Source organism: Taeniopygia guttata, chromosome Z (genome assembly GCF_048771995.1).
Source record: "Taeniopygia guttata chromosome Z, bTaeGut7.mat, whole genome shotgun sequence".
Lineage (NCBI taxonomy): Eukaryota > Metazoa > Chordata > Aves > Passeriformes > Estrildidae > Taeniopygia > Taeniopygia guttata.
In genome coordinates this window covers 32,738,474-32,764,897 of record NC_133063.1, presented here as the reverse complement: position 1 = coordinate 32,764,897, position 26,424 = coordinate 32,738,474, and the positions used below count along the sequence as shown (strand labels likewise).

The 26,424-nt window shown below is 40.6% G+C and overlaps 1 protein-coding gene and 1 long non-coding RNA gene across 10 annotated transcripts in view; one reads left to right on the top strand and one right to left on the bottom strand.

The window, feature by feature from the left end:
• Positions 1–26,424, bottom strand: part of PALM2AKAP2 (PALM2 and AKAP2 fusion) — a 272,907-nt gene that overhangs the window by 94,354 nt on the left and 152,129 nt on the right. For 7 of the 9 annotated variants that reach the window (XM_030257290.4, XM_030257287.4, XM_030257288.4 and 4 more), the window contains one exon: positions 18,793–18,875. In XM_030257290.4, the coding sequence (XP_030113150.4) occupies positions 18,793–18,875 (83 nt within the window). Of the gene's footprint in view, positions 1–5,652; positions 5,986–18,792; positions 18,876–26,424 lie in introns of those variants that run through there. The other 2 variants (XM_012577476.5, XM_012577477.5) reach the window with 2 other exon arrangements.
• The window catches only part of LOC140682037 (uncharacterized), a 28,729-nt gene continuing 7,495 nt past the window's right edge, over positions 5,191–26,424 (top strand). Inside the window, exons 1-2 of the long non-coding RNA XR_012053274.1 lie at positions 5,191–5,648; positions 20,346–20,462. This is a non-coding gene — a long non-coding RNA (uncharacterized lncRNA). The remainder of the gene's footprint in view (positions 5,649–20,345; positions 20,463–26,424) is intronic.

The following is a 26,424-nucleotide window of genomic DNA, read 5'->3' as shown; positions in this document are numbered from 1 at the left end:
CAAAAACCTCTTCTTGCACTCACTCTTGGGGCAGAGTAGCAGCTAATAGGGAACTCTAAAATTGGAAATGACCTATTTCTGAGGAAAGATGATAGAACAATATTTAAAGGTTTGAGACTGGCTTCACACTGTCTTCCTTACAAGGCTACAGGAGCAGTGTGATACACTCCTAATAGAACAGAATTAGAGAGACAAAAGATCTGTACAAACCAACTCACCAACTTTAACAAAAACATTCTTTACTTCTTTAGTTGTGCAAGCTTTATTAATATATGTACATCTATTTAATTAGTTTGCCAGTAGAGTTTGAGGCAGGATGCTAATACAGGTGTACATTTCATCTGAGTCCTTTTTCTGGTCCGCTATTTTTCTGAAATCTGTCCTCGAAGAGCAATTAGGAAAAAAAAAAAAAAAAAAGAAAAAAAAGGGAAAGGAACTTCTTAAAAGTGAAACTTTTTCAAAGATGGGTGGATCTGGTTTCTATATTAGCAGTTTTTTTAGGGAATTCTTCTCAATTGGCACTACTAAACTTGCTCCACATTTAATGAGATAAGGAAATAGGGCACTCCAAGTATGCATTCAGATGGAGCTGTATTTTTCCCTGGAGTGCTGGGGAAAAAAATGGCTGTTGTTAAGCTCAACTCAAACAATGCTGATGTCACTGTCCCAGACAATGAGGCATAAGATGTCCACTTGAATTCTTGGGTTTAATGGTTAAAAAATAACATCCCTGTTTTCAAGTATCAGTCCCTGAGAAGAACTGCTAGGAAGGAAGCTGCATATGTCCTCAGGTGCATTTGCACCCAGGCCCAGTCAACAGTCATACGTACTTAGTAACTCAGTGATTGAAGCAGTGGTGTTTGTGGGCTTAGTGGTGTTTATTTATCTTCTTGGTTGGTTTTGTTTGCTTGTTTGTTCTGGGGGGTGTGTGTTTCTGTGTGTATGTTTAAGTGAGTATAATCCTAACATGCCACCAGTTTAAAGGTATTTGAAAATTGCTATGACAGGAGATTTTTTTGCACTATTTTGTTGAAGTGGTCAACTTTAGTGGCTAGAAAGGGAATAACTAAGATGTAAATATACATCTTAAAATATACACCAAATATACCCTTAAAAACTTTTCCTGATTCATGCATGAATTATACTAACAGATGTTGCATAAAGTAACACAAAAACATGTAGAACAAAGCTGGTAAAACACAGAGAACCCTTCCCTTCTGGGGTACATATAGTGATGTGAATGTATTAATCTATACACACAGTTTTCTGCTCTTTTCCCCTTTTAAATCCAGAAACACGGGATAACAGGAAAATTATGATGCCCGGAGCCCCAGAAGAAATCATTGTAACTAACAGATTCTGGAGAAAAAAAAATCCTGTGCTTTGGAAGCATTATTTCCCCCTGGATCATGATTCATCTCTTTAGTCAATTAGATAAAGATGGAAGAGAATTTCAAAATGAACAGGATACACTGTCCTGATTCAGTAGCACATACCAAAGTTTTCCCTAGAGCTTGTGCATGTCTTTTAAAGCAATATTCCTAACCTTCTAATACATGTAGATATGTTTTGGAGGAAATCTGATTTATTTTAAATACAATATTGTTTTTCTGTTATTAATATGGGATTAAATAAATAATTCTCTGCCAGTATAATACCCAGGGAAAACTCTCACTTTCATACTACACTGCATGTAAATCTCACATTGAGCAATGCAACATTTGAGTCTTGTTACAATACACTATTTTAATAACATTTCTGCGGAATTATTCTGAGGATACAGTTCTCTTTTCTCCTGGAAATTCAGTAATTTACTGTCATCAAATAAACAAAAAGTGAACTCTGACCTCTCATTAATTATAAACTTAAATAAAACAATCTATTTTTAAACTTAAGGATGGCATGATTTACAGTTATATTGGATTAATGAAGGTTATTCACCACCAAAAATAAGAATAAAAATTTGTGCTGATAACCCAGAATTTTAATATGAAAAAATGTATCCTCTTTTTTGCTTATTGTGCCATAATACAAGAAAAGGCAAGCACTGTGAATGTTATTACTTGGGGAACAACCCTGTAATAGCAGCTGAATTTACAGTTTCAACTTAGTGTGTTTGAGCAAAAATTATGGAAAAGCCCTTGGAAAAGATTGTCCAATGTAGAGAAGAAGAAACAAGAATTCTCTTTACAGGTAAAAAACTTCAGCGCTGATGATTCACATTTGTTTTTCGGGGTAGAGTGAGATACATATATGGTCTCCTGAAGCTATTGTGTGCAACTTGTATTTTTTAAAGCTTTGTACACATTTCAGTACTGAATAACCATGACTGTTAACTGATGACAGAAAATACTGGAAAGGCCTTGAGATGCCATCTTAATCAACATCTACATTCCTGCAGTCAGCTACAATGACTATGATGACAGGTTGCCATAAGGTATTTAAAAACCCCCAAAATTCCTGATGTGGCTCTGTAAAAATCTTTCCCATTTGGCATAATATGGGGATAGCTAATGTTACCATCTACAACTGGACATCTGTCATTGTCAGATGGCTGAGACGGAACTCTCCCTAAGTAACTTACCCCAAGAGGAAGACTGCAAGGTTTGCTTCCTCACTGGACACTAACCAGCAAGAATCATTCTCCAGGTGCCTCCCCATCAAGCTGTACTGTGAGATACATTCTTAGCAGCAGAAGAATCCCAGATAGGAGAGTTCAGAGTATGGACTTTGCTAATTTACTGGAGCAATGCATACCAAAGTCTTGCAGTTAGTTAAGTAGATAAGACCTTAAATTTTGGAGATGTAGAAGAAAAAGAGCACCACTTTGACATATGGCTCAAAGAAAACAAAGTAAATTATAGCTATAACTGCATCTACTAGCATTCATTCAGTGCTGCTGCTATATTTCAAAATTAAACTTAGTTTTATAGAACTGTACTCTAGTGGTCTAGGTCAGGAATCAATTAAAGAACATCTCTCTACAGGACCAATGTAATATTTAGGTACACCAGCATCATCATCAATTTACAGGCCAACTGTTTTTTTCCACCATAATTTGAATGCCAAGCCTATCCAATCAACTTCAATGGACTTGTTCCTAGTGGGTGGGAGTATTGGAAAAGACTTTTCCTCAATTAATTATCTGTCCAGAATTTCCTAGGGAACCTTCATGAAGTTTTCACATTGAAACAAATTTTTAAAAATCCACCTAAAACTGGGAAATATGCAATAAAAATTGTATCAAAATAACACAGAATTCAGGTTGAACTCTAGGCATCCAAGAAACAGGGCACACATGAGAACAAAGATCTGCCCCTTCAGCACAGTGTGCTAGGAGAGACAGCTGCCACAGCTTTTCATTTTTTAAAGGGGGATAGGAGGAAGAAAGAGAGACTATTTTAGCAGCTTGAACAACCCTCTTTATCCCATAACCATAAATGTACTGCCCATCAGTTGAAGTCAGAACTGCCTTTGAATCAGTACAGCAGCACATCAACGAGAGAAAAATCACACTGTGAATAGTAACAATAGGGACAGATCTAGATGTTGGTTTATGTAGCTCTTCTTGTCTTTCAATAATGGAGTATCAATAGCAGTTGCTAAATCAGCAAGTGTTTCCAGTAGCAAAAGTGAATTTTGCAGTTTAGACAAACCAGGCATTAATCAAATTATCTTATGATCAAAGTATACATCAAAATGCTCAGGATTCTGCTGGCTGTACTTTTCACACTGCAAGTCATACGATCCTGTGTTCTTAGCCAAAACTCTGGGTGAAGTCAACAGGAGTTTGGAGTAATTTAAAAGGACTGCACACACCCCTTCCTACAGAAGCTGCACATCCACACTGAAGGGACATACAACCATCAGTTGCCACAAGACATATTTTTTACTGGCATTATTACAAAATATCTATAAATATGGCTTAATTTACTTAAGAGCTCACCTGAGACTTGTACTCTTTGGACAGCTAGGAAAACTAATACAAAATCAAGATATCAGTTCTCAAAAGCCAGTATCTGTATGTAACATTTTAAATTTCTGAACACTTATTTTGGCAGAGGCTATGGCAGGGAAGAAAATGGACTGGCATTCAAATATAAAATGAAGATAAATCGATAAAAAACACTCAATACTGAGTGGTCAGAAATGCTTGCAATGAATACATTTAAATGAATACAATTTCAGCTGTAACTTCTGCGTTGTGCAGAGACATAAAAACTGATCTAAAGACATGAAAAAACGTTCTTAGGACAAAAAAAGTCACACACTATAACAGATACTGATATATATGCACACACACACAACTTCTTTGGGTACCTGAGGCTGCTGAGATCAGAAAACAAAATTGTGAAATTGAAATAAATCCCTGCCAGATACGCAAAACCTCTGCAAAAGACTTACACAGCATGAATACAAATTGACATACCAGAGCTATGAGACAATGCTAGAATCAGAGAATATCATTACAACGTTGAACTGTTAATCACCACTCATAATAAAACAACGTATTTATTTCACTGGTAAAATCACAACTGGGGGAATATGCTCTAGCTCTTCTAATAGCAGGCTGGTACTTGCACCTAATGGACATCCTCTGGGACCTGACAGGCAATTAATCTTAAGATAAAAACCTAACTTCAGTATGATGACTGCTCTTTAAGGCAAATGATTAATGTCATCAGGAACTCAAACACTGGTATACCCACAATAGCTGCCGGCCTGCTCACCTCAGTAATAATTCCAGTAACTTTTTTGAAAGAGACACCAGCGTTTCGGAAGTTTACACTGCCGTGGTCCTCAGCAGAGGCCAAATAAAAAAGAAATAAAATATTTAAAACTCATTAACTCGCTTTGCTGCTACAGAGGAATCTAAAAATAGAAATACGCGGAACAAAGATACAGGGGCTTTTCTGTTCAAAAAGGGGAGTCCAGGAAAATTTGAGACCGCCATGAAAAACACATACTGATTAAAAAATAATTACGTCACAGGTTTCTCAGGATCTTGCTGAACCCCCTCCACACGCCCCCTCCGTGCCCGCAGCCCGGCCCGCGCACCACGGCCGCCGCGGGGAGGGCGGCGGAGACCCCCGGCGCCCCGGGCCGCAGCCGAGGCGGGGACACCGCCCCCAGCCCGCAGACACCGAGGGGATGCGCGCACGGACCCGGCTTCGTGACGCGGACCCTCGCTCCGGCCGGCAGCTCCCGGCGGTCCGCGCCTCCCCCTTCCCACGCCGAGGGATCCCGCGGGGCTGCCGGGGGCAAGGGTAGAAATATCCCCCTTCGGCATCCCCTCTTTCCTCATGGCCTCTTCCCTTCGCCTCAGCGCATCTGCATTCTCCTTTCCTCTTCTCCTCTCTCCCTCCCCGCGATTCCATCTTCTCTCCTCGCTTTCCCCCTGCCTCTACCGACACCCCCTTACCTCCCCCGCCTCGCCCTGCCTACTCTCCCCTTTCCCGCCCGCAACCCGCCGAGGGCCAGCTCGCCGAGACGCAGCCACCGCCACCTCCCTTCCCTCGGCGCTGGGAGCCGCGCTCACACAAACACACACACAGACACACACACACAGACACACACACACACACACAAACACACACACACGGAGGCAGGCAGACGCCGCGCGGACCCGCGCATCCCGGCGCTCGGAGGTACCTTATCCAAACCGCTCCCGGTCCTCCGGCTCGCAGCGTGCGCTGCCAGCTCCGCGCGCAGCGCCGGCACGTCGGGTCCCTCTTCCTCCTCTTCTTCTTCCTCCTCTTCTTCTTCCTCCTCCTTCTCCTCCTCCTCCCCCACTTCCCTCTCCGCCCGCCTCCTTCGCCGACGCCAAAAGAGGGGGACAAAGCCGCCGCCCGCCTCGTCCCGCTCCGCCCCGCCCCGCCTTGTCCCGCCGCGCCCGTCCCGTCCCGCGGGGCGAAGCGCTCCGTGCGGAGGCTCCGCGGCCGCCTGCGGCCCCCGCCCTGCCGCGCTCGGGTTACTCTCCGCCTGCGAGCCTCTCCTGTTACGATGGCCGCGGCGGGCGGGAGGAGAGGGAACCGGGACCGGGGGGGCCGAGCCCCGTCGAGAAGGAAAGGAACGCGGCCCCGTTCTTGCCTCCGGGAAGCGCACAGGGCGGGAGCTTCACTCCGCCGCCAGCTCCGGGGGTTTCCAAGCCGCGGGTTTCGGACTGTTTTCTTTTTGTTTGGTTTTGATTTTCTTTATTGGTGTGGTTTGGCTTTCTTTTTTCTTTTTTTTTTTTTTTTTTTTTTTTTTTTTTTTAAATAGGTAGTGCTGCTGTCCTGCACTTTGTTCAATGTTGCCTAGAACCCCAATATGCTTGCAAGGATTCCCATTATTATGCTATCCTTCCTGTCAAGAAGCTCTGCCTTTTATTTTTGGTTTCAATACAAGCTTAATTATCCCCTCAGCTCCTGTGCTGGAGATGAGGAACAACTAACCCTTTCTTTAAGCTGGAGAGGAGAACAATCAACCCTCTCTTAGACCTGCTCATGGGTTTGTAGATCTCCACAGTAATCTCTGTACATCCTTACATTTCCTGGCTGACGAGCTGTAGGTAGCTCTCACGGGGACCTTTGTCCACACTGTTCTGCCCATCTTACCGTCCTTGATGCACTCCTGAGCATGACCCTGATCTAGCAGATCTAAATTTGAATTCAAGAAATACACAGGATTTAAGATGCAATCAAACAATGGATTCATACAGCGGCACAACAATGTTTTTCCTTCACAATACTTAATGAGGATCTTTTGAGCCCAAGAGGTGATGTTTCTATGGTCTGACATAACCCTGAGATTTTACTCATGCCACTCAGAGCCCACAATTTTTAATGACTGTTTGTCCATGCATGTTATTTTACATTCATCTATACTGTATTTCTGATATGGACATTCAGTCTCATAATGTCCAGGTATAATTCTTCACAATCTTTCCTCTTATTACTGTCAAATAAATGCATTTTGATGAACCTTGCTATTTGACTCCATTCCCAGGTAAGGCATAAGTACATTGAACCGCAACATTGCAACACTTGATTCTTGCAGAACTCTACACCATCCAGCACCTCCCTCCATTGTGAGAACTGGTGACTTATTCCTGTACTTTGAATTTTACCTTCTAAGCAATTACTGAGCTATACCAGGGCTTTCCCTCTTGTTGTTTTCGCTGCTTAGTCCCCTTAAAAACCTTTGTCAAGAACCTTTTAGACACCCAGTCTGAAATGGAAATTAGACCACCCTTATCCCCGTTTCTGTTGACCTTTTCAGAGACCTCCAAAAGGTTTGTTTAAGGCAGGACTTTACAGCAGCAATGTTGACTCTTCTCAGATAGATTGCAGTAATGTCCTTTAGTTCTAATCCAATTAGCATCTCTGAGGTTTGCAAACTTCCAGCTCTTCAGTCTGTATTGAAGTTTAGTGTTGCATTTTCCACCCTCCACTCTTCAGCTGCCAGTGTTTTAAATCGGAGGTTACATGCTGCTGTTGATAATTCAGCTGATGCATTCTCTGTTGAGAGCTCAAGGACACAGATGCTCACACAGAGGCATGGTTGCTAACTGAACACTGTGTGATAATGAAAATAGTTTATAATAAAAGTCAGTGGTATAAGGAAACTGAGCCATACACGTGTAGGTGCAGACATGTAAGCTGGTGTTATTAGTGTAAGTAAGAAGCTATCCTAATAATCAACCACACATGGCCACAGCCCTCTTTGCAAATATATGTGTCTAAAAGCATGCAAGAATATGGTACAGATAAAACCCCACCAAGGCGTTTGACCAGGGAACTGTCTGCCATTCTCCCTGCTGGCAGACATCTGTTTTCTCTTTTTCAGACTTTGTTGTAAATTCTCTGGACAAAGGATGGGCTTTTAATTGAACATTTTTTACTTGCCACTAGCATGGGCCACAGGAAGGAGGAAGAGACATCAGTTCTGAACAGGGGTGTTTCAGCTGCACCATCTAGGAATGTCCCCAGGAACGTCTGCAATGCAGTTACCTGCCCACAGACAGGACTCCTAGCCTTTGTCCTTCTAGGATAAGGTGCTAGAATCACAGTACATCCTCAGCCTATTAACAGAGAGCAGACAGGGAGAAAAGGAAACTGCACCTGTGCACGGATATGCATTGCTGATCCTGCCCACCATCCTGCCCTGCAGGCGTTAGAGTCTGTACTCCCACAGATCGGCATGCCATCCAAATGGTAATATGGGCATGTGGAGGAAAGAGGAAAGGAGCATGGAAGTTGCATCCTTTTTGTATGTTTCACAAGGCCTGACCACATTTTATTTGGTTTTTAGGAACTTCAGCTGCTAGAAACAGAATAAGGCAGTTAACAGAAGGGAGGAAGGGAAATAAATTAGTAGTTTTTGCTTGCGGACACCTTCAGAACCACACAGAAAGATCTCTTCCAGGCCTCAGAATCATAACTAAAATAAGCATTGTGGAGTGTCATGCTTTCTAAAGGCCGAAAGTTTTGGAGACTGGCAGCAGTGGACTGTGGAGAAAAATCTGTGGAAACCAATGATATTACGCTGTCAAATGGGGAATTTCAGAGCTCCTCTTCCTGGATTCAAACACCTCTATCTTATTGTTCCAACAATTGCCTTTCCTGCTATCTGGACTCATACAAGACTGGACTGATGCGTGTGACTACAGCACAGATTTTCTTCCATTAGGTAAAGCAATATCACAAATGAGACTGATGCAGTTTGTTAATGCTCCATGATTTTTTTACAGCATTACAGAGCTTTGGGTAGGGGGAAGGAGCAATTAATCTTTGCCAGAATGCAGTCTTCCCTTATTTTTACTGTAATACCTTAAAATACCTTTACCTAAATAGTGAATTGCAAGATCAGTTGGTATTGTCCTAAAAAATCTGAAAGGAGGAAGAATACAAAGATAGCTGCATTAACCAAATATTTGTCAAGAAAGGTAGTTATTTTTAACACTCACGTGACAGTTCCTCACTTGTCATTTCAGGCCTGTTTTATGTTCTTGTGAACTGAAAAGGTGTTATACCCAGTATCACCTCATTCTTCCCTCAATGACTGACCAATTTACATCCCAAGACTGTGCTGAACATGTTGAAAAAATTGACAAAAACAGGTCCTGAGGTTAATGTGGAGTCTTGGAGAACATCAAGGAACTTCAACTGTGTATCTGAACTTCTGCTTGTGGGAGACTGCAAAACTGAGGATGTTTTTCTACATCTGAAGTTTGTGAACATGAGGACTAGTGCCACTGAAGTCAGCGGCAACAGCAGATGCTCAACATCTCTGACAACCAGGCCATGTGTTTATGTGAGACCTTGTTATTATACAAAAAGGCTCTTATTCCTGCTCTTTTTATCTCTGCCATATAAACTGACCTAGTTTGCAATATGCGTCTGTACAGATGTGTGCTCTTCCATGGACAGAAAGAGGATGGAACCATTGCCAACAAAGAGTGCCTGGAGTTAGAAAAGGGAAGAGACACAGGGCGGCTCAGGATGGGGAGATAAAGAGAAGGAAATGAAAGACAAAAATGTTTGGAGGAGAGGAGAGAGAAAGAGGGAGAGAAAAGAGTGAAGCTGTGTCAGTTTCTGCTGCTCTTCCTTTATTCAGGAGACAGAGGAGTTACTCTGCTTTTGGACCTTGTCAATGTAGGAGAGCCTGGTTTCAGTGAGGCAGATTTTTTTATTGTTATGCAGTGAACCTTCAAATGGAGAATAATTCAAAGAGGATACCTCTTCCTATTATAATTTTTTTCAGGCTGTTCTTTACAGCCCAGCACACTATTTGTGTTCTCTAAAAGATGCTGAGAGCAATCCAGAACAAAGAAAGGAAGGAAAATTCTGTGGTAATGATGCTGAATATGCCAGGTGCTTTAATAATGTTTATTAAACAAAATTCAGTCCTGAAAGGTGATGTTTGATATGGTAGCCTCCACACTGAATTCTACTGAATATGAAAAATTAATTTTGCTTGGGATTCAGATTTTTAAGTGTCTTAGACTAGCTGTCAGAAATTTTGTGATTAGATTAATTTTCCTTTTGTTGTGGTTCTGGTTATTTCTCTGACTGCAGAAGAGCATGGAGATGAACTGGATGAGGGAACACACCAACTTGTAATGATGTGTGTGAGATGAAAATGGTACTTCAGTGTATTCTCTGTGCATTTATAAAGCTAATGAATGCAGAGATCCACCACGCAATTAGCAGAAGAGCTGTAGGAAGTTTAGGGGTCACATTCATAAATGCTTTATATTCAGTGCAGGGATTAAATGTTGTAAATTACAGAGGCAGGGAGCTGCTGATAGAGAACTGACTGGAGATCCCTGCTCTATTCCTGTCATTGCTGTTGACATGTGATGTGAGTGAAAGCAAATGGCTTTCCCTTATTTGTCTGTATGAGTTGATGAGTTTTAGGATAGGGACTGCTGGTTAGTGGGAGTTGGCAAAATGTAATAGGACTTCAGTTGTGGTTAGGGAGTTCAAATAGAAGAAGTTCATACATAGAATGAACATAAAAATTCCTTTCTGAAGTTATTCACCTGATTAACAGGCTCATTTACACATATCTATTATGTGGTGGCATAGTTTAGCAAGATCTCTATCAGTCACTCACTACATGAGTAATCTCATTGGTTTAAATGTGACTCCTTGAGTGAGTAATGTTTTAGTATTGGCTCCATAAACTGTCTGAGTCACCATCAGCATACAAACTATGTGTGCAACCCTGCAAGCATTACCACACAATTGTGTTTTACTGCAAGCCACTCTGTCACAGGAATAATACCATACCCAGCAGTAACTGTTTCTGTCACCTACACCCACATTAAAAAGTTACCCTGTTCTGCAATTGAAAAGCCAGCCAAGCTTCACTGGATCATGTTCTCTTCGATGCAAAGGAATTGTTAGTTTGCCATCACAAGAAATCCAAATAAGTATTCGATACTTCTAGCATTGTAAGAAGAAAATCTATTTTATTGCAGCTTTCAGGAATGCCGCTGCATAACCAAGTCATGGATCTTCCCTCCTTGAGGAAAATGCAGTCATTGCAAACCTAATGAATGAAACCTGGAGCTGTAAAGTTTCATTTAAAGTTCTTTACAGTCTTGTTCCAGCTAGTGTTTCTGCTTTGATTCCTCCTGCCTTATCTTATCTTTGTCTCATTGTACCCTTGCCCACAATAGCCCCTGTTTCTTTCCCCTATTGTGACTTCCCCTTTGTGACTCCTTTCAGCCTGCTCCTTTTCCTAAGGGTAGAAAAAAAATTCCATTCAGTAGTATCCCTCTTTTATTCTATAAACCCCTCTTTCAACTCAGCTTCATTAATAACACCAATACAAGGCAGGCCTCAAAGATGTTTTGCCATGTCCAGCTTGCCTGATTGAGCTATATCATCCTCAGGCCAGTAAGTAATCTCTATATATTTTTCAAATTACTATCTCCATAGGAAGAGCTATATAAATATAGCACTACTTGTTACCACAGTATCATATATTCTACGCTTACATCAACTAGTGGAACATGATAAACATAGACTACAGTACTGGAACAATTATGTACAGTTGCATATTGTTCCTGCGATAGAGCAGGCACAGCAAAAAATTGTTTAAAGAACAGTCATTATTTTGGATATAGGGAACCTCTGTAACTCTTCTATACAATACTTGAATAGCATAGTCTCACAAAAAGCAATTGTTTGTGAACTGAAGAGCTTGATCCAAAGCCCAATGGAGACTCTTCCAGTGCATTCAATAAACTTTGGATTAAGTCCTTCCTGAGGAACAGATGCAGTCTTTTATTCACTACCAGTGGAACAATAAAAACAACAAGACAAAGAATAAAGTTGTCTGCAGAGAATAAAGCAGTGTTGTCCTGCTTAAATACATTAGGCTCTACAGTTAAAAGAAAGTACTGTAGAGCTGGTCAAATTGATTATGTAGGCAATTCACAAAATGTACAGACCAGAAATGTAGTAGTTCCAGTAGTTCAAGCTAAGATAACACAGAAATAATTTGTTGCTATTAATGAACAAAACTGTGATGGAAGAAGCTGGAAGTTTTTTTGTGACATAGCTCTTAGAGGGATTCCAAGTGGTTACTGAGACCTGGTCTTGAGAGAGGCTTTCCTTTAATAAGTTTATCTCATTCAACATAGTGATTACTTATCTGGCCCATGATGTTATCAAAATGCAGGCGATAATGGGTGCTGATGTGCAGAGACCTCTCCTGCCCCTGCAGGAAGAACTGGAGCCAGAAACACCCCAGGAAAAAGAGTCTGATAAGGGAGATAAGCAACTATGGGAGATATAGGAGAGTGGACTAAAGTAAAAGTGACAGCAAACAAGAGAAACAATTAGCAGAAATTGAGCTTTAGCAGAAACTAAGCAGGGTGGAAACCTGGGACTTGCAGCAGAGAAATAATACGAAGAGCATGTAATCAGAGGCTTTCAATAGGCCTCTGTAGGTCTTGTGAAACAATCTAGTGAGAGAGAAGGAGTGAAAAGTATGTTAGAGGAAGAGTGAAAAGTATGTTTTTGAAACACCTGCATGGATTTATGTAGAAAGTAGAAACTGGAAAAGAAGCCTGATTAGAATAGATTGCAGTCACAGCAAAAAAAGACCTTCAAATGAGTATGTGGAGAGAAACAAGGTGGATTTTGAAAGAACTCTCAGTGGAATTTGAGGAAATATTAGTATCTGGGGCAAGAAAATGTGATGAGCAGAAAAGGGCATTACACAAAACTTTAACCAGGAAAGGAAAAAGAGAATCAAAAGCTGATGACTAATACTACACTAAGCAACTTCTATAATTTTTAAAAACAATAATATTTAAACTTTACCTGCTCATATTGCAATGTTCCTAGCCTTTTCAGCTCACAAGTAGCAGCCTCCAAAACAGGTCAGTTTTTTAAAATTCTGTATATGTAATTGCTAGGCAAAGCCAACACCGTAGTCACTTCTGTTCCAAACATGAACTAAATGGAGAAAGGCACATTTCGCCATTACATCTTTTCCTGGACCATTACCACAGATGTACTCTGATAATAATGAAGAAGAGAAATCGTTCTGCCTTTGCTTTTACTCCTACATGGGGAACTGTGTCAGCCTCCAGTGACTGAAATCCCTACTACACAGAACATCAGGACCCTCTACCCATACTCCTAACATTTTCACCTTTATGTTGCTACAGTCTTAGTGAATGGTCCTGCATATTTTCTACCTTTCAATCTTCTGAGTTTTGCACGTTGAAGTGCTAATCTTCAGCAGTTAAGCTGCCTTTTCAACGCACTTTACCAGGCCCTTGAAAGAGAAAAGCTGGATGCTTATTCCTTCTGAAATGGTGTTGAATGCCTCCAGCTGGAATGTGTCGTCTGCTGCAGAGTGGATGGCAACACTAGAAATGACTGAGAAAACCAAGACTACCTAAAGGTCCTCAGAAAATCAGAGACAAGTGGATAATAGTTTCAAAGAAGACATTTTTGTCTCATAACTAAGAATATGTTTTTTCCCCTCAAATAAATTTCTTGAATTAGAAAGGAAACAGGCACAGTGACCAAACCTATGGTCAGCTGAAAGATTGGCTGTCCCTGCAATAAGCTGAGGTCTTAACTTCACTGTGTTTTCCAATCATCAGACGTGCAATCAGGCAAAATGAAGCTATTATTATAGCTGATACGAGCTATTATTATAGATGATATGAGAACCTGATAATAGCCTGATAATAGGTCTGCTGATTAAATACACACTCTGCATTATGAAATCGAGCTCTGATGTGCATTTTAATGTCTAACTCACTGTTGGAGCAATCAATCTTACTTGTCTTTGGATATGGAGGTAGGGGGGCATGTTTTACATAAATGCCACAACTTGACAGTGTTGTTACTCAGCTTAGGCAGTTTTCATGCAGAGTCACAAAAACAAAATTACAATGCCGGGGGTCAAACATAATGTTTGATCACTTTGAATGACTGGTAAGTCCCTGGTTTCCCTAAGCAATGTTACCTGCCTCCATGATGATACAAAGATCCACTCGAGAGCAATTAGCAGAAGTAACTGGGAGTGAACTCTTAGCTGTGTGCTGTGAAATGCAGTTCAATAACTCAGATGAATTCTTCTCTCCATCACACTGCCTAGCTGTGCTGACTTCAGCATGAGGTAAGCTTTGGGCAGGACCAGAGATGGACAGTGCACCCTGGGAAAGCAGTGATGAGGGCAGGTGAGAGCCAGCTCAGGAAAGTACCAGTTGTGGAAAATAAACTACTTTGCTCTTTGAAGTTGGCTGGTACCTTGCCTTGATGTTTTGCTGCATACTATGACTGAATTTCAGAAGTACCTGATCATGGTGGGCATAGAAACGAGATATATCTGAAACTGTCTGAAGAGTCAGGAAGAAGGGGTATAAGGCCATGCAGGCTTACGCTTTGAAAAATCCCAGTCATCCCAGATGACAGGGATTTTTGCTGTCTGGGCTCACCATCTTCAGATACTTGTACTGTGCAGAAAAAGCATTTCCATTATAAAGTGATCCAGAGTACGAAAATATCAAAGCCTCTGCCATTTTGAGTTCTATGGAAAGCTTTCATCCACAACACATTTATTGCAGCAGGACAAGAAGGAGGATGAGGGGAAGGGGCATATCCTAGATCTGCTTGAATTGTTTGTTTCTTTTTAAGCAGCTGCACAGTGAAATGAATTATTTTTTCCATAAACTCCTCGACTCAGGTTCTTTGCTGATATAGCATTTTATAACACCAATGAAAAAGAAAATTAATGTTCTATTTCTCATAAAATATGACACCAAAATATTAGCACTGAAAGACAAATTCAGCTTACTGTTGATCTTTTCCATGGTCCTAAAAGTTTTGTTGGAATTAGAAGTTGTCCACTAAGATAACCTCTCAATCTCCTGTACTCCAGTATTACAGTATTACAATCTCCAGTATTGCAGAAAAAACAAATGTTGTTCATGTACATCTTCTTCCTTGATACCAGTCAGCATCAATAATGGTGGGAAAATAAAGACAACCAGCTGCAGTTTATGTTACTCCCACATACATATACTTTTTGAGCAAAAGCTGCAAGAATGCTTCAGTAATAAAGTACTGAACTTACACTCTAAAGAGAGCTGCAGGCATAATGGGATACAACAATGCAACAATGAAGAGGCAGGATTTTGCTATTTAGAAATGTGGGAAGAAACAACAAAAACCCTCCAAGATTACTCACAAACTTTGTTTTGTTCAACAACAGGTCTAATTGGGCTTGTTCAGAACATGTTACATGGAATGGCTCTTAGGGAGGACTACAAATTCCCCCTCTGGTGAGGGATAGTATTCCAAGTGCAGCACTTGTTTACTGATCCATATCCTGTCTTCACTGGTTATAAATATTATCTATTTATCAACATTATCTATTTTGTTGCACTGTGATTTCATGGTTGAACCCCTGAACCCTGGTTTTTCCCCTGAAGGTATTCTCCCAGGTGTGTCAATCACTCCTCCTTTCCCCACCCTGACCCCTGCCAGCGCTGTCTGTCACTCCTGGAATGCCAGAAAGGCATTGAGTGATTGGGCAGGTTGAAAAGATGCCCTCCACCCCCAGGGGCCATTAGGCCATCCAGGTGTCCTTTGTCCCCTGAGACCTCCTCTCCTGTACCTGGTTGGAGGCTCCCCACCCCTTCCCCCCTCCCCTCCCCACGTAAAAGAGAGGGAACCACATGGTCCGAGAGCTCTGCTTGGAGCTGTTGCTACATTCAGAGGCCTGGGAGCCAGAATAAGAACTCTGGATTAAACCCTCCATCAGAACCGACTCCTGTCCTTCACCATTTCCTTAAAGGCTTCTCCACCAGAGGGAAACCTGAGGAGCAGAGCCCCTGCGGGGGAAGCTCCATCCTGCTGCCACCTGAGCCCCAGCATGTCTGGACTTGTCCCCATGTGTCCAGCTACAACATCCAGCCAGCCAAAGGTGTCTCTGGGATGAAACACAACAGTGGCCACCATTTGGTCCAGCAGAAGGGGCCAGACAAGCCAGGGCATGTCCCGTTCCCTATATTGGTAACTCCAATACTATTTGATATAAGAATTTTCTACACTTAATTGAAAGCTATACTAATTATCATTTCCTTGAATCATACAGCCAATAGCACAGTCAGGACCTAAGTGCAGCTTGTTGCTTCTTTGTTAATAGTTCCCTAAAGGAAAGGGAACTTCATGGTGGCCCAGGCCTCTGCTTGGAGTAAGTTGTTTGTTGAAAATAACACAGATATAAGGATTTCACTTTCTTGTTCCTATTAATTGAAAATATTATTGAAACAATACTGCAACTATGTCTGCATAGATTGTTTTTGGAGAGGATCTAGAACTGAGAGTTTTCTTCTATGAAAATAGCATTGGCCATTTGACATTTTAACAACAGAATGGCATATAATTTTGGATATCTCTCTTGGCAAACTTGGAAGAGTTTATAACCAACTACTACTCTATACAATCTTTGCCTCAAACACAGGATTGTCCCTTCCACAAATTGTTAGCACTTTATTAAGGAAAATTTTAGGTCTTTGTCATTTTCTATTACTAAATTAATCTTTTTTCCATGTGGTTAAGGATACTCTCGTGGACTTTATTGACTTTCCTGTGCTAGCATTTTGCTGATTCTGCTCACACTATATTAGTAGCAACACTGAGTCAGCCTCCCTTTTGCAAAATTATGTCATTAAACCTCTTCCTTCAGCAGGGGATCTTTATTGAAAAAGTGACACCCCTTTTTCAAAAGCAAGGAGGAAATAATGCTAAGTCAGATTTTGTTCTGTGTGATGCTACACTCCCAAGCATTTGAGGTACTGTACTATTAAAACAAATTGCATTCCACTATCACTGAACATTTTCCCCCTCTTCCTTAAGTACGACCTTAACTTAAGCTAGGGAATGTTGCAGGCTGATTAAACTCCAGCCAAGAGCTTTCCCAGCAGCCCTAGAGGTCCTTCTTGTGACATTAGAGCTGCCACAAAGCAGCTACACTGAGCAGAGCACTGATAGCAGCCAGGGCACAATGTCTGGGAATGCCTGTCCAAGTCCATGCTCCAGCTCCAATCAGAATAATTTAAATATCTGATTTAACCATAACATGAAGGGGTTTAATTTTTACTTATTTGCACTATCAATTTAGACCTTACTTTTGTTGCTTGTGTTATAAATTATTTCCCTAATGAAAAGTAGTTTATTATTGACTGGTATCTCTGAGGTAGCATTGACTTGCTGCTTTATATTGATTTAACCTTATATTTGGTCATTGCTTTTGATACCCAGGATTGGGAAATTCTGTGTTATGTTGTCTGTTCTAAATTGTTAATTTAGAATGTAGTACATGTAGTCAGATTTGTATTTGTTATTAGCAGATCTATTTGGTTTTGGTATTTTTTAAATATTATCTTGTTCAAGCACCATTTGGATTTTATCAGCACTGTAGAAAATAAAAAAATAAAACCTGTAGGAAATCTGGATTTCGAGATTTTTTTTTTCACTAATAAAAAAAGAAGTAAATATTGTAAGAAAAATCAAAATATGTTTTGTGTTTACATTTTCCTAAAATAAAGAAGTAAATATTGTAAGAAAAATCAAAATGTGTTTTGTGTTTACATTTTCCTAATTCAAAAAAAGAAGTTATGCAGATGCTGGCTTGAGCTGATTAGTCACCATGGTCTTTAAGATCTTAAAGGTAGCTGATGCAAGCTTCTCACACTGGTTTTCACTCACAGACTAGAAGAAGACACAAATTTGCTGTATTTTATCTATAAATGCTTCTCTAAAGATATTTAACTAACTGTCATTAAAAAATCCCAGTTCAAATCTACTTTTACAGCAGATGTATGAAATATGCTTAATCAGTCTCATATGAACCTATTTAAGAGCCTAGACAGCTGTTTAATTTAAAGCGTGTGAAATATTAAAATAAGCTAAGGTATTGATATGGCCTATGTATACTCAAGTTTGCATCTTTAAAAATGTCTAGTCTACAGTGTACAATTTTTGGAGATACCTCTAGTTTTTAACATGGTTGTTTTTGACTTTAGACAAAAACTTCTTCAGCAATGTTAGCCACCCTGAAGATTAATATCTTGGCCCTGCAGTAATTCACTTGTTCATACACTGCCTTTCCACTTTTTATCTTACTGACAATTTTGTTTGGTGCTGTTGAAAACACATGACTGCACATGACCACAGTGAGAATGACAAAGCCAAATGAGTATTCCTGTCATGGCTTTTCCAGCAAAACAGTTTCCATGTGCCACCCCACTACACCAGGCTACCAGGAAAGACACTTGGCAAAGACTCTCAGACACTTGTTCTCCTCATGCTGACAGGCTGCTCACAGGAAGCTGCCCTGAACAAAAAGGAGGTGGGGTAACAGTATTTGCAGGGGAGCCTGAGAAAGAAAAGAATAGAACCTGCAAGGGAAGATGTGTGGGAGACTGACTGTCAGTGATGAAGGATAGAGCATTGGTTTGACACCATCTTCCATGAACCGCCAGGATTATTTAACCAAACTTTTCAAAAGATTCACTTTTGTTCAAAATCCTCCTAAACCTAACTTTTGCACCGGACTTGCACATATCTCAAAAGAGGCTCTGTGGAAGCCAAGTGAATACAGGTTACACCAATGGGGACTTCTGTGCAAAACTATTCCCAGCATGACAAGGTCCTTGCAGCTGAAGATGTGTCACATTCTGCTGAGTGTGGGGTCCATCAAGAATTATGTTTGAGCACTGTGCAGATCCCTGTGCCTCACACAAGGTCACGGTGAGAGAAGACTTACCCCTGCACCCTCCTTGGCTTCAGAACTTTCACAGGAGCATGGTCCCGATGGGTCCCTCAGCAGCATAGCCAATCCTCCTGCACCTACAAAACCAAAGACATTTATTGTTCATGGGAGAATACGCATGGCTGAGAGGTTGCTTTGCTTTGATTGGATCCATTCCTACCCAGCACGCACTGTCACCAACCTGGTGTTTTGTCATTGTTGCTAAAGAACATAGAAAGGCTACAAAAACTGTGACTGACAAATATCTTTGCCAGCTGGAGACAACTTTGTGTGCTGCATAGAGGCAGCTGCCTCTTTGGGGAAAATGCAACGGGTGCTTAGTGTTGACACAGTGTGTATGGTTCAGGAAGAACAGACTCTATTTCAGACCACTCAGTGGCCATCCTCTCCCTAGGGTGGTTCCCAGTGGCACTGTTCCCCTGGTTCCTGGTGGGGTGGTGGGATGGCCCTTGTCATACCCAGGCAGCTCCAGTCTTTCTACCCCTAGGCAGCTCCCTAGACACAGGTTGCTCTGTGCTCACCTGTGTTGCTGAGCTGAAGGTGTGCCTCTGCTCGCACCCTGTATGAGCTTGTCCTGTCTCTAGGAGAAGCCAGAGAACCTTTCATCACTTCTGTGCATCCAAAGGGCAGGACAAATAAGAGCATTTAGACCCCTAACTAAGAGTATGTCATTAGAGAATGCTGTTTTGTCATGCAGACAGTAGTTACCACTGCTTATTTGGTCTTGTCAGGTCACAAGCACAGCTCACAGGGTATGGTGTGGGCAGCCTTTCTGAGAGAATCTCTGCACTTTTATTTCTGCTTCAAGCCTAGACCTTGAAGAAAGTAAGAACATATCCACTGATCTCACTTTCAGGGACAATCTTGTTTGAGCATAGCTAGCCACAGATAGATTCTTGATTGCTTTCAGAATTTCCATAGCAATCTCAGTAATTAAATAATGTTGGGTTAGAGTTAGATTAAATCAGTGAATATTTTCTAAGTTGTGAAATTAAATTATAGAGTTTACATGATCTCCCTCATAGAGAAGCAAGATGTGTAAGGATTTCTGTATCATCTCCAGTAGCTCTGCTGAAGGTGCACATTTACACAGAGAGTACATTGAATGAAGTTCCTTATGCTACCACAGCACAGTGCATGCCTACTAAATTTGAAATAGGTCTCTCATGTACTTATACATCTTGAAATGGCTCTGTAGCCCTTGGTTAATACAAGAATAGTTATTCATGCCCTCTACTGCTACTTGAGTCTATAATTTTGAGTGTGTTTCTTCAACTCACTACTGTTTGTGTATGCACCACCGTTGTGTTATGATTACTTATGCAAAAAGGATCTGTGTTTCAGAGATACCCTTTGCATATTTGTTGCTCCAGTGGACAGTGGCACATGTTAACAGTGTTAGCTTGAGCTGTAGTTGAGAGAGACTTTCACTACAGACTTTCATCTTTTCTTCTAACAATATTGGCTGGTTGCAGCTTCAGTTAGACTCCTTTTGCTCTGGGAGAAGAATATTAAAAAAACCTGAAAATGCTTTTAACTTTTTCCAGCACAGGTTCTCTGGAGCTGACCCTTCCTCTTCCTACCTGCTGAGCTATGTTGTCCATGTAGTCCACAGAGCCAATAGACAGCACTCAGGAAGGCTTGAGAACTGCATTAAGACCAATGTGAGTGGTAATGGAATTGAGATATTTTTTCTTGTGTTCCCCACACTCCGAAACAATCAACAAAGTCAGAACTCTAATCCTATGACTTCACCATAGGGTTGATCCCTTCTTTCATTCATGTCTGTGCTCTAAGGGGTTCCATAGAGAACTGCTGCTTTGGAAATGAGGCTGCAGAAAAAGCAACCAGTTTATTCTGCTCTGAGTTATTTTTTTCTGATTTTTTTTTTCTTTCCAGTTCTCTTTGATAGCTTCATTCATGTTAATCTCAGGCCAAACGGGTCCTTCTTTTTATATATCTATATATAACATTACAGCATAATGGGTTTTTGATTGTCTACCGATAACTGTATGCTCTCCTGCTTTCCAAAACCAGATGTGAAAAAGATCTATGTACCTTTTTTAATAGTTTCACTAAAACTTCCCTTCATACCCAAGCTTTTGTGCATCTTTTTCTGCAATGTATTTGGAATTGTGAAACCTTTTCACGTTTTGTTGAATAGATGCCTCTGCATTACCTTGTAGCTGTCAGACTCGAGCAGAGGATGGGAACAGTTGGTACTGAAATATCTAAGTCTATATATTATAAATACTTCCAGGATTTAATATCAGGCTAGATTTAGTCTGATTCCTTAGAGTGAATGTTACCATATTGTCATAAGGAATGCTACTTGATTTGAATATTTATGTTTATGCTATGGTTTGAAAAGTATTTAATATGACCCTGCAGCAACGTTTCTAGTTTGGTTTCCTCCAAAAGCACTCTTTAATGTGAGTCAACAGTACATCTGTAGTGTGAATCACTCCGTATCTGAATCAACTGCAAATGTGGTAGAGGAGAGAGGGAAGAGTTCACAAAAAACCATACTACTCCTCTCTGATGAAATGCTGATGTATGTGCAGCCTAAGCCCAGCCAGAAAGTGTAGCCTCGTGACTAGGATGCTCAGTGGAAATGTGGGTTACCTAATTTCACACTTGTGCCACAACTAGCATTCTGCATGCCCCTTGGAAGGCACTGGTATTGTCTCAAGTTCTCCACTTGTAAGACATATTCCCCATTAATGTAACACACTTGAAAGATTAAGGAGAGAGTATTACAGTGGTAATAAATGTACCTTGCTAGAAAAAAGTCATGGAAGTCTGAGAAAGTAACATGTATAAGGAAATTATATATTTCCTACACATCTCATAAAATAAATAAGTATCATGAGTAGACTTCATCCCTCACTGTTTTTGGTGATAGGCCATATCTGCTACAGCATTGACCTCAGAGTTGATTTACATGAAGAACATGGCAACTTCATAATCACCCTTGGATTAAAAAAAAAAATCCAAGCTTGTTCACATCCATGGACACGTTATAAAGGCCTAGATAGTACCAGTTCCTTGCTGCCATTAGCATAGCTAAGTCTTTACATTTGTAATCATCTGTACAACAGTGATGAAGTAACTCAACCAGAACAGCTGCAGGGCAGCTCCATCAGCACTCTTGGGGCTCAGTGGCTTTTCATCCATCTCTGTGCATGTTAGCTCCACTTCTGTGCAGCACTGTGCTGACTTCTTTGTTTCCTTTTATCTGTTGTTCATTTCAACTGTGAATAGGGTTTGATAGATGACAGGAGTTTTGCAATAAAAACGACCAAATAATACTACAGGAATGAAGCTGAACTAAAAGTTTTTCCTTAAGTGATATATCCATGCAGATTTGGGAGAGAAATCAAGGTGCAGATAATTAGAATTAATTTGGGCTCTCAAATTAATAGCATCTAGTAGAGAAAGGAACAGATATAGTCAAGGAAGGATGAAATTTGTGAAAAAGTCCAGTAGTTCCTGATGATTATTTGGCAGTGAATGTGCAAAATATGGATGGAAAAGAAAGGCACTGATGAGGATTCTGGAAAACTGCTGTGCACACCCACTCATTGCTCTCAACAAAAAAGGGAACAGTTTATCTGCCTGTTCCTGAATCACAGTTCTTGATGGTTAGCACTGTGACTACAGGGAAGCAACTCTGATTGGGCTAGCTTTTGCCTGGAGGCACCACACTCATCTCAGGGATCCTTGCTCCAGAGTCTCAGTCTCCCAAGCACTTTGAGTTTCTGTTCTACTTCCACAGAAGATAGAAGAGAAGGGAAACTTTAAGGTGCAATTCAACTACTAAAGTATGTAAACTTCTGCAGTGACCCAAAACTCTCTTAGAAAATCCAGGAACTACAGACTTAGGATTTTAGTTTTGATACTTGTTTTATTGACAGAGAGCTCTGTGTTTTCAGCATACAGACTCCATTGCTGTGTTGTTAAACTGTCAGAAAACAACTCCAAATCTATGCCATACAGCCATTAACACTGATGCAGTCTCTATCCATCCAAAATCTGGCAGCCTACATCCTCATGTCAAAGGAATTGGTTCAGTAAAGGAGCAGGTTGTAGCATTACAGAAGCTGAATCAGAGAACAGTTTTAGTGCAAATATGTGTCTCCTCCAAGGAAAAGGCAGATAAAGCACTTAAGAATATTTACCAGGAAAACAAAATCAAGCTTTCTTCATTTCTCCCAAGATAGTAATTTTTGTCTGACCAAATCAACCAAATTTTTGTCTGACCAATCTGCTTGCATGCAGATGAATTGGTTTCTTCTCTTTCACTGAGACAGTTTGCTTGTGGGAGCACTTCTAGTCATTTTCAAAGCTAAGGAACATTGTATACGTGTCCCAAAAGCACAAACTATTACTCCTAGATTGTTCTTTTCTCCCCTTTGCAGGGTGCTTGTATCCCGGATCTATTGGCTGTTCACCAGAGTTTCTCCTGCCCTGTTTAGACTGGAAGGGAACAGATTAGCTCAAACTGCATAAATCCTGGATCATCATTTAACTTGGTTTTGAACAGGTCAAGGAGGCAATTTATTAGAGCAACTATTTTCACTTGACTTGGATCACAGGAATTCCTACTGTATCTCAGTCTGCTTTCTTTCAGCTACCAAGGACTTGTCATTTAAGACGAAAGATCGACTATATCCTCATGTTGATGTCTTGGCAGTGCCCAGCTCAGCCAGCAGGCAGATGCCATGTTGCACTACAAAGCCGAGTTTGTCACCATTGATTCCTGTGATTAATAGAAGGTCTTCAGAAAAATAATATCCTCAAAGAAGAAGAGGGAGGAAAAAAAAAGACAGTCTAGGAAAAATCTTCTAGCAAGAGTGCTGACAGGTTTATTTATTAAACCACTAAATGGCTTGGTGGTTTCCTGGCATTCAGATTGGGAGAGGTCACAGGAAGAAAAAGGCACAACTTCAGTGGTGAAGAAAACCACTCATTTATCTGTTTTTTGCACTTCAATTAATGCTATGTTGAGTCATTGCATGCTTGCTATATTTTGAAACAACAGTAGGGAAAATTTCTTACCCTTTTAATCATATTTTGAGAGCTCTAAGAGTTAAGAAAAAAATTTATACTCTATTTCATAAAAACTTAAGTCTTAGAAAAACTATTGCAGAGAGTGCTGTAGGTACCACTTCTTTTTGATGTGTCTCATAGCAATTGTCTGAAGCATACTAGCTCACATAATGTGTTTTTCTGTATCTGATTGTCATGTTATTAACTGGGTTGAATGCCCAGGTTATAGAGCTAATAACATAATTCTCTTTTGCTGATTTGCCTTTCCTTTCTAAATGGTTTCCCTTTTTTCAGCTTTCACACTGGGATGTATTTTGTACTTAAATACAAATAAGACAAAAATCTCCCTACTTGTACTAGGAGGAGGGAAATCACGCTTACTTATGCCACAAGAAAAAGGAGCCTTGGCCAGTGACATCCTTCCAGAGTGACATCCATCCACCAGATTGCTGGTTGGTTTGTGATCATGCCAGAGACACCGTGCTGCATCTGTACTAAGAATAAATGTCAAAGTCTCAATCTGCAAAATTCAAGTGCATGTTTTAGATGCAGATGTCTGGCACCATTTTGGAAAACACCTAAGAAGATTTTCATCCGGCAGAGCAATTAAAGCCATTGCACAGATCTCCATCACTGAGATGGATTAACTCCCTTCAGATCAGGGTTTCAGGAGTGATTTGAGCTAGCCCAGCCTCACCATACTCTTGACATGGTTTTTGCATGTTTCAGTTGTGGGGGAAGTGATGGTGGCTTGGAAGACCAGTTATATCTTCAGCTATTCACTACAAGGTCATGCAATACCAGTGTCAATACCTGTCCTTTACTTCTTTTAACAAGGATTTTCTACCTACCAACATAGTTTCTAGTGACCAGCTGTGATGGACTACTGTTGATTCAGATCTTGTGTGCATTTTCTCATAGATTTAGCTCTGTGGGAAAAAACCATTTAATAGTTAGTTCTAGCACCACAAAATTGCTGCAAGTGTGCAATGAAGTTCATAATTTCTGCTGTGAAGCAATCAAAATGCCCTCAGAACCATAATCTACATATATTTTGAAAATAAACCTTAAGTATAGACCATCTCTAAGTTTAAAGCTATTCTAGGAGAATAAGATTGTAATGTTGCTTAGAAAATAGCTCCCAGTCCCAGCAATCTTGATCACCATGAAGAACTTTTGATGGAAGCGACTGAGAACCACTAAAATTTTTGACAGAGAAAATGTCTGCAAAACACAGGCTAAAACTCTGACATGAATTTGGAAGCATGAATAAGGGGGGAAAAAAACTGTGAATTCTCTTTCTCTTGCTTATAATAATTTACCTTGGAGTGCATTCCTTTATTTGGAATAACCAGATAAGAAGAGTGATATTCTATCATTAAAAGAACAGATAGGCTCCCAGCTTTGTTCAGAGTTAGTTCCTGTGTGTGACAGAAGTGCAGCCAAATGCTGAATTCATTGCCTTGAACAAGAATTTAAAATTAGCAGAGAACTCCTTGAATTATATGAAGCAAGGAAGCACAAGTGATGTAATGAAAGTTCTTTTTAATCATGATATCTTAAACCTAACCACAGAAAGAAAGCAGAAGGTAGTAGAAAGATTATGCGCTACTGATAACCATTCCCTGTGAGGAGAAAGAAAAGCCATTGCTTACAGAAACAGCACTGAAAGAGCATCTGTAGTACAGGGGAGAAGACAGCTTGTGGTGCTAACCTTGCTGCACCTGTATAAAGGACTTCTTGGCCCCAGGAAATGCATGTGTGTAAATAACCATGAAGACAAAGTTCTAACCTTCTCATCATAGCCAACAGAAAGGACTGCAAAAGCTATGTCAAATTCCTTTAGCTGCTAAGTCAGACAGCTTATCTCCTCTTTTCCTCATGCTGACCTTGCCTACTTATGTTTATATATTTCTGCTGGAGTTCTCATGCACTGTCATATAAATGATTGGTTTGCATTCTTCTGATATAGACAAGGAATATTTTTGTGATTAATTTTTAGATTTCCTGAATTAGATCTGTAGTTGTATCTACCAGTGGTTGGGAATGCTTCATATGTTTGCAGAAGATGTTGTGGATGCATCTGCAATAGTCAAAAGTGACCTGTGCAGTTAAGCCTACTTTTCTCTTTGTTGACTTTTAGCAACAGACAGGACATTACCCACTAGTATCGAATAGTACTTCTGAAGTAAATATCTGTGTCTTTGCAGTGCACCTCCTGGGAAGGGCAGGAAAGCAATCTCCATTTTTCAGCTAACTATGTCTTTAGCTGACTTTCCAATTATGCTTATCTACTTTTTCCCTGTGAAAAAACAATTTGACTCAAGAGGGTAAACCTTATATATATCAGATGGCATAACTGCAGAGGGGATGGGACAAACATACTCTGCTGACATTTAGCTGCAGGTAATAGAGTGTTTATGAGAGAAACTACTGCCATCAATTTCCCTTTCACACCTCATGGTCTCCTAGGAGGTGACATTTTGAATCTGGTTTGCATTTGGAGATCTTGTAAAAATGCTAGGCTCTCTTAAGGTGATTTAGGAATAAACAGGTATAACTTTTTCTGAGCAG